Consider the following 15,516-nt stretch of genomic DNA (forward strand, 5'->3'; position numbering starts at 1 on the left):
TTTTTTTTTTTTTGAGACAGAGTCTCACTCTGTCACCCAGGTTGGAGTACAGTGGCATGATCTCAGCTCACTGCAACCTCCACCTCCCAGGTTTAAGCGATTCTCCTGCCTCAGCCTCCCAAGCAGCTGGGACTACAGGTACATGCCACCAAGCCCATCTAATTTTTTGTACTTTTAGTAGAGATGGGGTTTCACTGTTGTTAGCCAGGATGGTCTCAATCTCCTGACCTCATGATCTGCCCACCTTGGCCTCCCAAAGTGCTGGGATTACAGGTGTGAGCCACCGTAGCCTGCCAGTTTTTTCTTTTTTCTTAAGAGAGAGAGTGTTTCACTCTTGTTGTCCAGGCTAGAGTGCAATGGCACCATCTCAGCTCCCACAATCTCCATCTCCTGGGTTCAAGTGATTCTCCTGCCTCAGCCTCCGGATTAGCTGGGATTACAGGCATGTGCCACCATTCCCAGCTAATTTTGTATTTTTAGTAGAGACGGGGTTTCTCCATGTTTGTCTGGCTGGTTTTGAACTCCTGTCCTCAGGTGATCTGCCCACCTTGGCCTCCCAAAGAGCCGGGATTACAGATGTGAGCCACCATGCCCAGCCTGAAAAAGCCTTTTAGAAACCCTGTGTTGAACAGGTCTACAGGCACATATTTCCAGCAACATTTGCTTACTTCTGGTCTCTGTGTCACATTTTGGTAATTCTTGCAATATATCAAACTTTTTTTATTATTGCTGTGTCTGGTACAGTAATCTGTGATATTATGTCTGGTACAGTAATGTCTGATGAGTGATCTTTGATGTTACTATTATAATCGTTTTGGAGCACCTTGAATTGCACCTATATAAGAAGAGAAACTTAACTCATAACTGATAAATGTGTGTGTTCTGACTGTTCCACTGACTGGCTATTTCCTATCTCTCTCCATCTTCTCAGACCTTCCTATTCCTTGAGATACAATATGGAAGTTAGGCCAATTAATAATCCTCCAAGTTTGGCATGGGGGCTCACACCTGTAATCCCAGCACTTTGGGATATCGAGGCGGGCAGATCACTTGAGGTCAGGAGTTTGAGACCAGCCCAGCCAACGTGGCCAAACCATCTCTACTAAAAATACAAAAATTAGCTGGGTGTGTGGTGGTGCATACCTTTAATCCCAGCTACTTGGGAGGCAAGGGCATGAGAATCACCTGAATCTGGAAGGCAGAAGTTGTAATAAGCCAAGATCACGCCACTACACTCCAGCCTGGACAACAGAGTGAGACTGTGTCTCAGTAAAGCTAAAAAACCAAAAACCTCTCAGTAAACTGAAAATAAAGGTAACGTCTTCAACTTGGTAAGACGTTAATATCCTTACAGTTAATATCAAATGACGAGACTCTCCCAGCTTTTCCACCAGGAGTAGGAACAAGATAAGAATGTCCCCTCTCACCACTTCTTTTCAACATCATACTAAAGGCTAGCAATAAGACAAGAAAAAAAAAAGGTAGACTGGGAAGAAGAAAATGAAACTGTCTTTGTTTGCAGATAACATGATGATCTATAAAAAAAAATATGGAAGACCTACAAAAAACTCCTGAAACTAACGTGATTATAGCAAGCTTGCAGAATAAACAGTTAACCTGTAAAAGTTAATCACTTTTTCATATTCCAGTGATAAGCAAGTGGAATTTGAAATTAAAAGTACAATATCTGGGCCAGGCACGGTGGCTTACACTTGTAATCCCAGCACTTTGGGAGGCTGAGGCTGTTGGATCACTTGAGGTCAGGAGTTCAAGACCAGTCTAGCTAACAGGGTGAAAACCCGTCTCTACTAAAAATACAAAAGTTAGTTGGGCATGGTGGCACATGCCTGTAATCCCAGCAAATTGGGAGGCTGACGCAGGAGAATTGCTTGAACCCGGAGACAGAGGTTGTAGTGAGCCAAGATCATGCCACTGCACTCCAGCTGGTGTGACAGAGCAAGACTCCATCCAAAAAAAAAAAAAAAAAAAGGTACCATACCATTTACGTTAGCACCCACTCACAGTGAAATACTTAGGGATATATCTAACAAAATATATAGAAGATCTTTATGAGGAAAACTATAAAACGCTGATGAACTAAATCAAAGTACTAAATAAAGAAAGATACTCCATGTTCACAGATATGAAAACAATGTTATGAAGATGAGAGTTCTTCCAAACTTGACTGGTAGATTCAATGCAATCCCAATCTAAATTCTAGCAAGTTATTTTTGGATATTGAGAAACTGATTCTAAAGTTCATATGGAGAGGACAAAGGCCCAGATTAATCAACACTATTGAAAGAGAAAAACAAAGTCAGAGGACTGACACTACCCAACTTTAAGGCTTACTATAAAACTACAGTAGTCAAGACAATGTGGTACTGGCAGAAGAGACAAATAGGTCAATGGAACAGAATAGAGAGCCCAGAAATAGACCCAATAAATATAGTCAACTGATCTTTGACAAAGGAGCAAAGGCAATATTATGGAGCAAAGATAGTCTTTTCAACAAATGTTGCTGGTCACAGTGCCTCACATCTGTAATCCCAACTACCCAGGAGGCTGAGGCAGAAGGACTGCTTGAAGCCAACATTTGAGAACAGCCTGGACAACATAGCAAGACCCTGTCTTTTAGCAGAAAACAAATATTGTTAAACAACTGGACATCCACATGCAAAAAATTTATCTATACACAACTTACATCCTTCACAACAATTAACTAAAAATGCATCACAGGCCTAAATAATAAATGCAACACTATAAAACTCCTAGAAGATAGCATACGAGTAAACCTAGTTGAACTTGGGTATGGCAATGACTTTTTCCAGACACAACACCAACAGATTAGTTGAAAAACTGGACTTCATTAAAATTAACAACTTCTGCTCTGCCAAAGACAATGTCAAGAGAATGCGAAGACAGGCCTGAGTTGGAGAAATAATTGCAAATGACACATCTGATAAAGGACTATCATCCAAAATATACAAAGAACTCTTAAAACTCAATAAGTAAAAAACTCAATTTAAAAATGGCCAAAGACCTTAACTGACACCCCACCAACTAAGATACACAGAGGGCAAATAAACATATTAAAGGATGCTTCTTATCACATGTCATCAGGGAAATGCAAATTAAAACAATGAAATACCACCACATACTTATTAGAATGGCCAAAATCTAGAACACTGACAATGCCAAACGCCAGAGAAGATGTGGAGCAACACTAACTCTCATTCGTTCCTGATGGGAATACAAAATGGTTATGGTTATTTTGGAAGATAATTTGGTGGTTTCTTACAAAACTAAACATATTCTTACCATATTGTTCAGCAATTGTGTTCCTTGGTATTTATTCAAAGAAGCTGACAACTTATGTTCACATAAAACCTGTATGCAAATGTTTAGAGCAACTTTATTCATAATTGCCAAAAACATGGAAGCAACCAAGATGTCCTTCAGTAGGTTAATGAATTAGTAAATTGTAGTATATCCAGACAATAGAATGTTAGTTAGTGCTAAAAAGAAATGAGCTATCTAGCCATGAGAAGACTTGAAGGAAACTCAAATGCACATCACTAAATGAAAGAAGCTAGACTGAAATGGCTACATACTGTATTATTCCAACTATTTGACATTCTGAAAATGGCTAAACTATAGAGAGAGTAAGAGATCAATGGCTCTCTTACAAAGGGGCTGGAGTTGGGGGAGGAATGAAAAGACAGAACAGAGAGTATCTTTACAGCAGTGAAAATACTCTGCATATTATAATGATGGATACATGTCATATACATTTCTCCAAACCCATAGCATGTACAACACATAAAGCAAAACCTAAAGTAAACTATGGACTTTGGGTGATTGCAATTTATCAGTGGAGGCTCATCAGTTGTAACAAATGTGTCAATTTGGTGGGGATGTTGAGACTGAGGAGGTTATGCATGTGTTGGGGCAGGGAATATACAGGAAATCCCTGTACCTTCCTCTTAATTTAAAATAGCCTTTTAGAGAGATATTAGAAAGCCTTCCTTCCTGTATAGGAAAATCTGAGCAACCATTCTTTTCCCTAAATAGCTTGAAAAATATATTTTACTTTGAAAACCTAAAAGAAAAACTGAGCTATAACTTCAGCATAACTTGAGACTTGAAATAGTTACCAATGTCCACAGTCAAAAAATTGTCGTAATAATTCAATAGGAGGCTGAGCTCCATATTTCTCCAATGCAGGCATATTCATATCATCTATAAAAATTATACACTTCTTTCCCATAGGTGGTCCAAAGACTCCTTTGCGTCTTTTATCCAATCTAGCCATGATAATGTTCTAAAATATAAAGGAAGAGTAGTATATTTACCTATAATTGAACTATGAATTTATATTATACTTATGTTAAATCAGTATCAACAAGTAAAACAACCCATTTTGCCAGAATCCATGGAATTTTTACCAGTAACAATTGCTATCTGCTGAATTTATCAATGATTAACTTAACATAAAATGTCATATTTAACACCAGAAAAAAAAAAGTTTAAGTCTCTGAGGGAAATCATACAAAGCAGCATTATCTGTGTATTTTTATTTATTCATATTTAAGGTGACACTAAACTTCACAATCAACATCATTTAGACATTTGTTGAAATCCTTCTATGCACTCACAATTGTTACACACATATTTATGTATCTTTGTATAGTATATGCATGTTTCTACAATATTTCTACAAATGTCACCAAAATTTCTACAATACTTTCCTCACTGGATAACCAACGTATCTATTTTTTTTTTTTCATTTCTTCACTGAATAAATTTTTTTTTCCAACTTCTATTTCAGGTTCAGGGAGTACACATGCAGGTTATATGGGTAATTGTGTGTTATGGGGGTTTGGTGTACAGATTATCTCATCACTGAGGTAATAAGCATAGTACCCAATACGCAGTTTTTTCAGTCCTCACCCTCTTCCCCACTTCTACTCTCCCATAGCCCCAATTACTGTTGTTTCCTTCTTTGTGTTCATCTGTATTCAACAACATATCTATAAACTAACTTAATGCATTAATCTTTACATTTGGCAGCTTTTTATAGCCAAAATAAATGTGGATGCTTTCTTACAGTTCTAATACTTTTGGAACTTACTTGTCTATTGGAAAAATAAACCAAAATTATTGTTTTCATTCAAATAAAGCTCCACAGTAAAGAAGTTCTAAATTTGTAAGATTCTGAATTTCAGGGAAGTACATAGACTTAAAACAATAGAAATGGGGTCAGGAGAGAATGCACAGGCATACATTTAGGAATGGACAATAAAAATGGCAATTAGAAAAGGTTTCATGAAGTAGTTTCACCTTGGCACATTTGAGGCCAAAGGGTAGGATGCACTCACGTGGTTCCTGTCACAGGTCACACAATAGCCCATGGTTTGAAAGGTCCAGTGAGCAGCAAATGCCCCTGAGGACCATCCAGGAGTCTTGAGAGAACAATTCAAAGTCCTCTCATCATTTCTCCCTGGATCTCCTATTCCCTGCCCCACCGTGTTTGTGTGTGTGTGTGTGTGTGTGTGTGTGTGTGTGTGTGCGCGCGCGCGCGTGTCTTTTATACTCCCTTCACCAGTTAAGAAATCAATTGTTGCTTCAAGTTTTAAAAAAAAGGTAATAAAGCTCAATAACCCATTATTAATGTAAAAATGTTCTCTGAAACTTTTGTCATTAATTTCAAAACTTGTAACTCCTCAAACATTTGAAAGTTTTAAATTTATAAATGTATACAGTTGCTTATTTAATGTACAAATTTAAACGCTGATCAAATAAGGCAAAGAAATTAATAATGATAGACCCACGTTTGTATCTTTAAACTAACCTGAACCTGATTGGCACTGGTCCGTGCAGAAAAGTTAACATAAAAAGGAAAGTACCGGTCCTTTTCCAAGTGATTCATTAGCTTGTCCTTCACATACACAGACTTTCCTGTACCCGTTGGACCCACAAAAAGCAGTGACCTTAATGAAAACAATGAATATATTATTCAAAATGGAAAAAAGTCAGTATACATTTCTACTAAAGGAGGCTGTAGTTAAAAGCTTACATAAGAATCAAATCATCTTCATTAAAAACTCATATTTTACCCATAATTATTTTTTCATAAAATATGGATAAAAGTAATGATTGACATACATTTTTCCATAATGTTGCAGGGACTTTATTTTGTATCATTTTTTATTCTTTTTTTGAGACAGAGTCCAGTCCAGGCTGGAGTGCAGTGGCATGATACTGGCTCACTGCAACCTCCACCTCCCAGGTTCAAGCAATCCTCCTGCCTCAGCCTCCCTAGTAGCTGGAACTACAGGCATGCACCACCATACCTGGCTATTTTTTGTATTTTTAGTAGAGACAGGTTTCACTATGTTGACCAGGCTGGTCTTGAACTCCTGACCTCAAGTGATCTACCTGCCTAAGCCTCTCAAAGTGCTGAGATTACAGGCATGAGCCACCATGCCCAACCTATTTTTATTTTTTGAGATAAGGTCTCACTCTGCCACCCAGTCTGGAATGAAGTGGCACGATCATAGCTCACTGCAGCCTCAAACTCCTGGGCTCAAGTGATCCTCCTGTCTCAGCTTCCCAAGTAGCTAGGACTACAGGTGGCATGCCACCACACCCAGCTAATTTTTTTACTTTCAATGTTTTGAAGAGACAAGACCTGGCTATTTTGCCCATGCTGGTCTCAAACTCTTGGCCTCAAGTGATTCTCTCATCCCAGCCTTCCAAAGCACTGGGATTACAGACAGGAGCCACTGTGTCTGGCCTTGCAGACACTTTCATAGTAATAAACTATTATTTGAATAAATATAATGTTGCTATATACAAAACACTTATAAAATAATAATATGCTTAACTTTTTTAAACAAAGTCAAAGTCTATCTCCTCCTCAGAAAAGAGCTGTATTTATACTTTTTAGTTAGGGTACAGATATGGGGGCAGCATGTGGAACAGACTAATAGGGTGATGACAATAAGACAGCTGTAATCTGTTTCACAGTGATCTCAATAGCCAAAGGTTTTGTGAGAGATGGAATGACAGTGAATTCTAAAGCTAACAGTTATATATACTGTTAACAGCATTTTAAAATCAATTCAATTACTAACTGAAAATATTTGTCTAAAAGCAAACTCTAAGAAATTCTCTATTCAGTGAGGCTTCAAGCAAGGTTTCCAATCTTTTTTTTCTTTTTTGAGGTGGAGTTTTGCTCTTGTTGCCCAGGCTGGAGTGCAATGGCACTATCTTGGCTCACTGCGACCTCCGCCTCCCAGGTTCAAGCTATTCTTATGCCTCAGCCTCCTGAGTAGCTGGGATGACTCCAATGTAGCAGTTGTATGAATAGTACCTATGTCTTTGTCACCAGTAGAAATCATTGCTATTATTCTACACATTGCAATTGTTACAGTGTCTCAAAAATATCTCTCATGCCCATTCCTTCTTCAAAGGTATTATAGTCATCAGACCCACTGACAGATCTTGTTATTTAATGTGCTAGTAAAGAAACATATATATTACTACTATAGCCCAAATATGTTCAATATTTTAATAAATGTATTTCAACATAGAAAAAAAACTGGCTGGGCATGGTGGCTCATGTTTGTAATCCCAACACTTTGAAAGGCCAAGGTGGGTGAATCACTTGAGGCCAGGAGTTCAAGACCAGCCTGGTCAAAGTGGTGAAACCCCGTCTCAACCAAAAATACAAAAAAATTAGCCAATCGTAGTGGCAGGAGCCTGTAATCCCAGATACTCGGGAAGCTGAGGCAGGAGAATCGCTTGAACCCAGGGGGCAGAGGTTGCAGTAAGCTGAGATCATACCACTGCACTCCAGCCTGGGAGACAGAGACCAACTCTGTCTCAAGAAAAAATAATATATGTATAATTACATATATATGTATGGTTTGCATATCTATATATCTATATCTATATATATATATATAGATATAGTTTACTATATAATTCTATTTGTACTTATTTATTTAAAATTATTATTCTGCCAAATGGTTCTTGACACAAAGGAACTGTATTGCCGGGCACAGTGGCTCACACGTGTAATTCCAGCACTTTGGGAGGCTGAGGCAGGTGGATTCCTTGAGCTCAGGAGTTCGAGATCAGTCTGGGCAACACTGTCTCTACCAAAAAAAAAAAAAAAAAAAAAAAAAAAAACCCATATGGCATAGTGGTGCCTGCCTGTAGTCCCAGCTATGTGGGAGGCTGATGCGGTACGATCGCTGGAACCTGGGAAATCAAGACTGCAGTGAGCCATGATTGTGCCACCATACTCCAGACTGGGAGACACAGTGAGACCCTATTTAAAAAAAAAAAAAGAACTGCTACACTAGGAATGTCCCAGAATTGGCAACTGTCTTCCTTGCTTAGCTTTTAAATGCAAAAATGCAACTACAGATACAAAATAGGGGTAAACTAATTTTCCCTCATAAGCTATTTTTCTGTTTTTTCTTTTAAATGAGATAAAATTATTCACAGAATGCATTCAGAAACCGATTCTTTATCAAAAAAAGACATTTATGAATATAATATTGTCTAGTTTAAATAATATGAATGATAAATTATGGCTAGTGTTTTGAAAGGAAAATAACTATTAAATGTTAGTAAGAAAGTTGGTATGGATATGCAAACAGTACATATTTTTGATTAGTTTTATGTGTCTTTTTTTTGATGGACTCTTCTGAGTTAAGTCTGAGTTTTTAATATTAATCTTAAGTGATGGAATCCACAACTGGCATAAGACATATGTGAAAATGCCAAATGTAATAGGAGAATGACATCTCAGGAGTACACTGAATCTTTCAGTAGAATGCATACTATGTGTGTGTGGAGGGAGAGGGGCAGAGGGGCAGAGGGGGAGAGGGGGAGAGGGGCAGAGGGGCAGAGGGGGAGAGGGGGAGAGGGGGAGAGGGGATGTTTAGCTCTTGTTGCCCTGGCTGGAGTACAATGGCGCAATCTCGCCTCACTGCAACCTTTGCCTCCCAGGTTCAAGCCATTCTCCTCCCTCAGCCTCCTGAGTGGCTGGGATTATAGTCATGTGGCACCACGCCCAGCAATTTTGTATTTTTAGTAGAGGTGGGGTTTCTCCACATTGGTCAGGCTGGTCTCAAATTCCTGACTTCAGGTGATTTGCCCACCTTGGCCTCCCAAAGTGCTGGAATTACAGGCATGAGCCACCACGCTCAGCCCAATGCATATCTTTTTAACAGTAACACTGCAGCAGACTTTTAGTGTGCTGTTAACAAATCAGAAAAATGTTAGGCAACTTATGAGGCAGCAAAGTATGATGGCGAGGGCTTTGGAGCGGGCAATGGAAAATGTGCATTCCAGGTTTGCCAATAGCAACAGATGTCACTTTGAACATGTCAATTAGACCCCCAGGATCTCAGTTATCTGAAAAAGAATGATCTTAAATACTTCAAAAATTGCCATAATCCTATTAAAATGGTACTTTTACATTTCAAAATACTTGTTTATAGCAGAGTTCCTTACTTTGCATAGGTAATACTCAAATCCATTAGAAATGTATATCTAATTGTATCCATCGTAGGGACTATGATGTCTTGAATCTTGGTTTGTTTATCTCCTAAATTAGTATTTTTAATTAATTCATTCCAGTGGAGCCAGCGACCTCTGTTTTTCAACTACAAGAAAAGATAAATTTTAAAATACTAAAACCATGTACTTGTTATATCTGAAAGGCTCTTTTCAACATTTATATTAGCTTTTAAAAACTTTAGTCTTCCCCCTTTTAACGAAATATTACAATCATATAAAGGAACACATCTAACATATTTTAAGTCATAAAGCAGAAAAATAAGCATTCATGAAAACACTCAATTTAAGAAATACTTTTTAAATTTTCCTTTTTAATAACCTGAAAAACACAATGAAACTTTTGTTATCACGTGTTCAAAATATCTAACATTTCAGATATTTTTGCCTTGATGTCTTCTTAACACGCAATATTCCCCAAATGCCCTCAAGATGTTCTTTTGCATACATCAAGTATTTATTCGAAAGCTACTCTAATGTACCTCAAGTAACCATTTCCTGGATTTTGGCTTTACCTTTTTTATTTTAAAATAAATGGACAATAATCTAACTAAAAATGAAAGATCAGTAAAACCACTACATTTGTTTCTCTAACATTATTTTCTTTAGCATTTTGATCCAGGCTGAAACAACCAGGATATATATCAGCATAGCTGTATTGATGGTTAGGATACGAAATTCTTCTGAACCACCGGCTAAATAGCTGCTGTCCTGACACCCCTGAGTGCCTCCCAATCTTCACTCTAGCCCCAATCATTTTCTTCTTCTCCAGATTGTTATGACCCCTCCCTGGAGACCCCCAGCCCTTCCACTGTTTTATGTTTTTGAGATAGAGTCTTGCTCTGTCACCAGACAGGAGTACGGTAGCACAATCTTGGCTCATTACTACCTTTGCCTCCCGGGTTCAAGCGATTTCCCTGCCTCAGCCTCCCAAGTAGCTGGGACTACAGGTGGGTGCCACCATGGCTGGCTAATTGTGCGTGTGTGTGTGTGTGTGTGTGTGTGTGTGTGTGTGTGTGTTTAGTAGAGACAGGGTTTCACCATGTTGGCCAGGATAGTGTCGATCTCCTGACCTCGTGATCTGCCCGTCTCAGCCTCCCAAAGTGCTGGAATTACAGACATGAGCCACAGTGCCCGGCCCTTCCACTATTAACTAACAAAAGTTTTAATACCTGCCAAAGTAGGGGGAGTCTAGGACCCTATTCCAGAGCTGTGGCTGGAACCTCTGAATCTTTTCCTATCTTGCAGCAAATTATACATGTATATATGTTATATGTTTGAATGGAGGTATGTTGCAAGTTTGGGTGAATGTTTCTTTAGTAATTCATATTTGTATTTTTTAAGTTTTAGCTTTTTTTAAATCAACATTAAATATATACATATTTCAGTTGAAAGATTTATAAGATTAAGAAAAACAGCATTTCCCTACTCTCACTTTCCCCTTCCTAGAGACCTTTACCTCTCTAAGCTGGATTGTTTGATATTTATTTTCAATTCTAAAAGAATATCCTTGTGCTACTATCTCTTTTTCACCTTTAGAGATTACTTTATTGACTTCCCGCTATGACTAATGAGGATGAGACTCTCTTTCTGGCCATATTCTGAAAATTCTGTGTCAGCGTGGTTTTGGGGAAAGGGTCCTGAACTATTAGGAGAACTGGAGTCAAGTCCTGGCTCTGCTTCCCACTAACCTTTTCAGGTTTACTTCCTTATCACAAAACTTGAGATTTAGGTCAAATGATAACTAATGCTCTATCTAGATCTTATGGGGTATGAAAGAAAATTTGTAGGAATCAAATAATTATTCAAATACTTGCTATTTAAAAAATGCTTTGGGGAATTATTTAATCAAATGGAAAATTTAATTTAAATGTAAAATTATAAAAATATTATTAAAGCAAATTTATACAGCCAGTAAGTTATGGGAGGTGAAACTAAAAAGAAGGGAGTCTAGAAAGCTCACCACAGGAGTCAAAACGACTCTAGGATGAAAACGCAGGAGCTTTGTCTGCTGAGCCAAGGCTTTGGGTTTTATTTCACTATACCAAGCTTTCCATGTCATACCTCATACATGTAGTCATAGACCAGGCCTTTTTCATCAAATGGGCATTCCCATTTACCCACAGAGTCTGGCACTGGGTTTTCTTCATCTTTTCCCAGTATGATTAATCGTATAAAAGCATCAAAAACATGACGGCCATCTGTATCACAACTTCCTCCAATAGACCAAATCAAAGAGAATATAAAGCAAGCCTGTTGGTGGAGAAAATTTTTAACTTATAGCAATTATTTTAAAAGAAATTTTAGGAGAAATTTAATAGAAATTCAACATGTTAGGACCTGCTCAACCTACTTGAACAAGGTCATAAATGTAAACGAAGTGGAATGGCGCACTGCTAAGCCATGTAGAGTCATTTCTCTGGCAATTTCTATCAAAATATATGCATGTCTTTTTTTTTTTTTGAGACGGGATCTCGCTCTGGTTGCCCAGGCTGGAGTGCAGTGGCACAATCTCAACTCACTACAACCTCAACTCCCAGTTCAGGTGATTCTTGTGCCTTTGTCCTGAGTAGCTGAAACTACAGGCATATACCACAAAACCTAATTTTTTTTTTCTTTTTTCCAGTTTTGTCTTCTACTTACTCATGTGATAATGTTTTGTTTTTTTAAGTAGAGATGGGGTTTTTCTATGCTGCCCAGGCTGGTCTTGAACTCCCAGACTCAGCAATCCACCTGCCTCAGCCTCCCAGAGTGCTAGGATTATAGGCCTGAGCTACCGTGTCTGGCCCAGTATCTATCAAAATTTTAAATGCCATACTGGCCGAGTGTGGTTGTTCACACCTGTAATCCCAGAGCTTTGAAAGGCTGAGGTAGAAGGATTGCTTGAGATCAGGAGTTCAAGATCAACCTGGGCAACATAGTAAGACCCTCATCTCTACCCCCCCCCCCCCACACACACACACTGTTTGTTTTTGTTTCTTGTTTTTTGAGATGGAGACTTGCTCTGTCGCCAGGCTGGAGTGCAGCGGCACAGTATTGGCTCACTACAACTTCTGCCTCCTGGGTGCAAGAGACTCCCCTGCCTCAGCCTCCTGAGTAGCTGGGACTACAGGCATGCGCCACCACGCCTGGCTAATTTTTTGTATTTTAGTAGGGATGAGTTTTCACCATGTTGGCCAGGATGGTCTCCTGAACCCACGATCCACCCGCCTCAGCCTCCCAAAGTTCCGGGATTACAGGTGAGAGCCACTGTGCCCAGCCCAAATTTGTTTAGTATTAAATCACCTTATTAAGTGTTTATCAAATTATACTCCTTCAAAAAAAATAGGATAGTTGCCAGGCATGGTGGCTCATTCCTATAACCCCAGTACTTTGAGAGGTCAAGGTGGGTGGATCACGAGGTCATGAGTTCAAGACCAGCCTGGCCATGATGGTGAAACCCCATCTCTACTAAAAATACAAAAATTAGCCAGGTGCAGTGGCAGGCGCCTGTAATCCCAGGTACTCGGGAGGCTGAGGCAGGAGAATCGCTTGAACCCATGGGGCAGAGTTTGCAGTGAGCCAAGATCGCACCACTGCACTCCAACCTGGGCGACCGAGTGAGACCGTAGTTTCAGTTCCTTCTGACATTTTAATTTCTTTAAAGTGCTTGTTAATATCAGAATAGCAGGTGTCAGGGCAACGTTAGTGTCTCCAGCTATTCTTTCAATGCTCACCAAAAAATAGCTTTGGATCTTGTCATGTCTTTCTCAATATAAATATCATGTACCAGAAGCATAATTTATTCTGTAATTAAAAACTACATGAAGTATAAAACAAACCATAATCCAAATACGAATGTGCCTGCTAAAAGGATCATCTTCTACCACATTACAAAGTAGTACTTCAAAGAGGCGTGTGAGAGATACAACCACATTGCTGTTGCTTGTAGGAATCAGTTCCTGGAAGGTGAAAACAAGGTAACTTTCTTAATTTTCATCATATGTAGAAAACACTTTATTTTTAAAAACTGATAAAAGTAAACATGGTTTTAATAAGGTCTTTTTTTTTTTTTTAGATGGAGTCTCACTCTCATCCAGGCTGGAGTCCAGTTGCACAATCATAGCTCACTACAGCCTCCAACTCCTGGGCTTAAGGGATCCTCCTACCTCACCCTCCCAAGTAGTTAGGACTATAAGTGTGCACCACCAGGCTAATTTTTTTTTAAGGTAGGGTCTCACTCTGTTGCCCAGACTAGAGTGCAGTGGTGTGATCACACCTCAGTGTAGCCTCAACCTCCTGGACTCGGGCAGTCCTTCTGCCTCAGCCTCCCAAAATGCTGGAATGAAGGCATGAGCCACCACACCTAGCCTCATGAGGTCTTTATAATATTTAAACTTAGAATATTTAAGTAGGCATGATAAAACATTTCTCAAATATTTTAGTTTGCCATATTATATTCCACAACTATACATAACAATTGTACAATCACACATAACATTCTAAATTCTCTGACAAATCAAAACTAGCTACTGTAAGAGAATGTTCTGAGGATAGCAGAAATGAAGTCTCTAGGAGCCATTCATTCATTTATTCAACAAACATTTATGAAAAACATACCATACCTATGTGGCAAGCTAGGAGATCTGAAAATAATCTCTAAAAAGGAGTGATAATAAATTAAATAGACAAAAATAATATGATATAATAATGATATGACAGAGAAAGTCTCAGGGAAGGAGGAGGCTAATAGAGTGCTTGGGATAAACAACTGAAGGAGTGGACAAGGAGGAAAATGGGAGAGAGATACATCAAGGAGAGCTTCCTGGAGGAAGTAATAATAGCTGAGCTGAATTTGGAAGGAAAATGTTAGTTTGCCAGGTGAACAAGGGAAGGATGTTCAAGGCAGGGGAAACTATGTATACAAAGAAATGGAGTTGTGAGCAGACACAGATTATTAACGGGATTCTGTAGGATAGGACAAATGGCCAAAAATAAGGCTTGAGAAATAGGCAACAGTCAGATCCTAAAATGTTTTATATGCAGTATTAAGATTTAATTACAAGAGAAAGAGTTCCAAGGGAAGGTTTTAAACAAAGAAATAAACAGAAAGGATTTGTGTTTTGCAAACTTCATTCTGTAGCAGGATATTATTGTATTGAATTCAGGTAGGAAGTGATGAAGGTCAGAACTGAGATACTATAATAGGAAGACTGGGCTGAGGAGGTGGCTCAGAAACAAGGATGGAAAGAAAACAGATATAAACATTATCAAGAAGAGAAAAATCAATAGATCCTGGGGTCTGGGTGCAATGGCTCATGCCTATAATCCCAGCACTTTGGGAGGCTGAAGTGGGAGGATTGCCTGAGGCCAGGAGTTCAAGAACAGCCTGGCCAACATGGTAAAACCTCATCTTTACCAAAAAAAAAAAAAAAAAAAAAAAAAAGCCAAGCGTGGTGGTGCAAGCCTGTAATTCTAGTTACCTAGGAGGCTAAGGCATGAGAATCGCTTGAACCTGAAAGATAGAGGTTGCAGTGAGATTGTACCACTGCTCTCCAGCCTGGGAGAAAAAAAGAGACTCTGTCTCAAAAAAGGAAAAAAAAAAAAAAAAAAAACCTGGAGAATGAACTATGAGAAAAAAATCCATTCCTCATTACATGGGAAGAGAATATTTTGTACTATTTACAACATACAGCATTAGAGCTTTAAAACTCCATAAGGACTTTATTTTCTCTGTGAAGACACTATACAGAATCTTCATAAACTGGAATTGTTCATTTTTTCTTTTAAATGGCACTTTTCTCTATCCCTAAAACAGTATTTTAGGATGATAAATCTGAGTATCTCTTTCCCCTCTTTATATCAATATATTTATTTATATGTAAGAAACTAGTGTGTGTGTGTGTGTGTGTGTGTGTGTGTGTGTGTGTGTGTGTGTGT

The 15,516-nt window shown here is 38.7% G+C and overlaps 1 protein-coding gene across 10 annotated transcripts in view; it reads right to left on the reverse strand.

Moving 5' to 3' along the window:
• The window catches only part of DNAH12 (dynein axonemal heavy chain 12), a 245,766-nt gene that overhangs the window by 115,791 nt on the left and 114,459 nt on the right, over positions 1-15,516 (reverse strand). For all 10 annotated transcript variants that reach the window (XR_004272357.1, XR_004272358.1, XM_032289540.1 and 7 more), the window contains 5 exons: positions 13,419-13,538; positions 11,662-11,850; positions 9,535-9,686; positions 5,855-5,993; positions 4,158-4,324 (listed from right to left, as the gene is read on the reverse strand). Coding sequence is in view for 8 of the 10 variants with exons in the window: in XM_032289540.1 (XP_032145431.1) it covers positions 4,158-4,324; positions 5,855-5,993; positions 9,535-9,686; positions 11,662-11,850; positions 13,419-13,538 (767 nt within the window). In the remaining 2 variants the exon portion in view is untranslated. The remainder of the gene's footprint in view (positions 1-4,157; positions 4,325-5,854; positions 5,994-9,534; positions 9,687-11,661; positions 11,851-13,418; positions 13,539-15,516) is intronic.

The sequence above is a fragment of the Sapajus apella genome, unplaced genomic scaffold, assembly GCF_009761245.1.
Source record: "Sapajus apella isolate SASKATOON/1434 unplaced genomic scaffold, GSC_monkey_1.0 scaffold23, whole genome shotgun sequence".
NCBI lineage: Eukaryota > Metazoa > Chordata > Mammalia > Primates > Cebidae > Sapajus > Sapajus apella.